This window comes from Halichoerus grypus, chromosome 8 (genome assembly GCF_964656455.1).
Source record: "Halichoerus grypus chromosome 8, mHalGry1.hap1.1, whole genome shotgun sequence".
Classification (NCBI taxonomy): domain Eukaryota; kingdom Metazoa; phylum Chordata; class Mammalia; order Carnivora; family Phocidae; genus Halichoerus; species Halichoerus grypus.
Genome location: NC_135719.1, coordinates 78,481,452 through 78,484,549, shown reverse-complemented (window position 1 = coordinate 78,484,549; position 3,098 = coordinate 78,481,452). Strand labels below are relative to the sequence as shown.

The 3,098-nt window shown below is 35.5% G+C and overlaps 1 protein-coding gene across 1 annotated transcript; it reads right to left on the bottom strand.

Moving 5' to 3' along the window:
* Positions 1 to 383: 383 nt before the first annotated feature.
* LOC118525945 (olfactory receptor 4K14-like) lies at positions 384 to 1,300 on the bottom strand. Its single transcript, XM_036076877.1, is given in 2 exon segments — positions 384 to 1,093; positions 1,096 to 1,300. Coding segments are annotated over 2 exon segments (912 nt in total). The 5' UTR covers positions 1,298 to 1,300.
* Between the last annotated feature and the right edge of the window lie 1,798 nt (positions 1,301 to 3,098).

Below are 3,098 nucleotides of genomic sequence, written 5' to 3'. Positions count from 1 at the left end.
TATATTACATAGTAATTACTATACGATTATACTAATATTACATTAAAATGCAGTTATATTATACTTATAAATTATATTTATAATATAAAATGATATAATAAAATTATAATTATTGTAATATAATATAAATCTTAGAGTATAAGGTAGTGATACTATAAAGTTATATGATAAAATTTTATTTAAAGTATAAAATTATATAGAATAAAACTATATACATGATTTTTTTTATAATCCACAACTATTTCTCTGCACTATAACACAATACAAATTATATCAATAAAACTTCAGAATGAAATCTTTGAGCAGAATCCTACTAAAGAAATGATATCCCCTGAATGAATAAGAACATGTAGGTCTATGGAAAGCTGGAATTCAGTGAGAAGTCACATGTTGGTTAGTTTCTTCACAGCTGTTTTCATCTCTTTATTTCTCAATGTGTAGATAAGGGGGTTCAAGAGTGGAGTAAAAATGGTATAAAACACAGACAGGAGCTTGTCCACAGAGAACCGACTGAAAGGCCACACGTAAATGAAAATGCAGGGCCCAAAGAAGAGTGTGACTACCATGATGTGTGCAGAGCAAGTAGAGAGTGCTTTGGATACCCCACCAGCAGCACGCTGTTGGACAGTGATGAGGATAACAGTGTAAGAGACCAAGAGGAGCAGAAAACAGCTCATGGAGAGCAACCCACTGTCTGAGATCATAAGTACACCTAAGACATAGGTGTCCATGCAGGCAAGCTTGATCACAAGAGGATGGTCACAGAAGAAGCTGTCCACCTCATTGGGACCACAGTAAGGTAAATTCACAGTAAAGGCGACTTGACTGATGGAGTACACAAATCCAATGACCCATGAAACCAACACCAGCCCCATGCAAGTCTGCCGGCTCATCATGGTCATGTAATGCAAAGGTTTGCATATAGTCACATATCTGTCATAGGCCGTGGAAACCAGAAGTACCATCTCAGCCCCACCAATAAAGTGCAGGAAGAAGATCTGAGCCATACATCCCCCAAAGGAGATGAGCTTTCAATCACTAAGAAAGTCCCTGATCATCTTGGGGGTGGCAAACGAGGCTAGCCATATGTCTAAGAAAGATTTCCCAGCAGGAAGTACATAGGAGAGGAGGGCAAGTGGGGGTCAGAAATTACAGTGACCACAATGATGAGGTTACCCAGCACAGTGGCCACATAGATCCCAGAGAAAAGTATAAAGAAAAAATGCTGGAGATGTTGTGAAGTGCAGAGTCCATACAGCACATATACTGACACCAAGGAATAATTCTGCAGCTCCATTATCTCAAGTTTCAGATTGTGTTCTGAATCTATATAAAGAAAAGAGGGAGACATGTAAGTCAACTACCAGACATATGAAAGTGATCACCCAAATTTTATCTGAATATAATTTTAATTTGTAAGACATAATATAGAACACAATACAGAGATGATTAAAGCCAAGCACAACAACAGAGTTTGCTTGTCTCCCATGTTAAAGCTGCTTAGAATCTTCCTTTTTAAATTTTTTTAAAATCCATTTTATTAAGATAAAAAGTACCTACCTGCCAAAATTCACACATTTTAAGTGTAAAACACAATGTTTCTGAACAAATTTATGGAGTTATGCAGCCATCTCCACAACCATTGCTTTGATATCTTGACACTCAAGACACTTTCTGGGACTTGTGGTAGTAGTGGAACTATCTTTTCCTTCCATATTCATTTGCTCATTCACAAGCTCACTCATCCAGACCATGGTTATGTAACACCAGCAGTTTCCCATTCTCACTTAACTCAGTTAATAAAGCAGTCAGTATAAAGGGAAATAAATCAATTAACCTAAGGCTCATACAGTTCCCCCGAATCCACATTTTATTACTGCTCTTGTCATCTCTCTTAATCAGTTGGGTTTGGGATTAAAAAGCCAATGATCCAATTCCTTTGTAGATTTATTGTGTATAAACTGACTACTTATGACAGGATTTTAGAATGGCTTCAATGAAAGAAATATTTTTCAAGATCTTTAAACAAGGACCAGAGCATAAAACCTATGCTGCAATAAATGGGCGGGAGGGGTAGCTTTCACAGTGTTCGTGAGTACTGATAAGTTCAGCATTTGATTAAGAATATAGTTCTGAGCTTCCAGATGAACTGGGATGGGATGGATAGGTCTCACTATCAGTTTATCGTGAGAACTGAGGTGGTACCCCAGTCTTCTCACTAAGAGGAAGATATTGTATAAACATTTTTATAAAGACATTGAACAGAATTCTTCATGAGTAATTTCACAAAAGATAGAACTGTCCTTTGTATGAACTTTTACTATGTTGGCCCTTTACAAAATTGAAGATTATAACATGAAATAATAGTTTGGTAAGGCTTCTTACAGGGAGCTAAAGTTACATATTCCACATCTGAAATATGCTAATGATGTGAACATGATACAGTGATAGAATTTAAAAATCTAGAGGAATTCATGGTTATTATATCTGTTTTAGTCCACTTGAATAGCACCCAGGCTCAACCAGGTTTTTGTAAGGATAACAGGGACTCAGATTCTTTTGTTCCTCTTGAAGTTTTCTTTTATTTTTCTGAATATTTTTTTTATTATGTTATGTTAGTCACCATACAGTACATCATTAGTTTTTGATGTAGTGATCCATGGTTCATTATTTGCGTATAATACCCAGTGCTCATTACAACACATTTTCTAAATGGGTTTTCTGTTTCTTTCTTTGTTGCAAGACTTTTTAGGAATAGGTGCTACCCCTCTTTAGAAATGGGATTATATATCTGAAGTGAAACACTGCTGTGGACATGATGGAAATAATCACAATTCAGGATCTCTTCACAAGTTTTGTTTGATGACACTGACACCAGCTAACATACGTATTATAGACCATAATGGCTGTTTTTTTATTGGTATACATTTGCTCCGTGGCCATGAAAATTTTCACATGTAAACCTAAAACATAACTGGATTTCATTTAGTGTTTTCTAGAGATTAAGTAGAAAGTCAAAACAAATGGAAAACTCAGGAAACAAAAACAAGAAATGTTTAATTTACTATTGAATTAAAGATACTCTAAAGTTAGATATT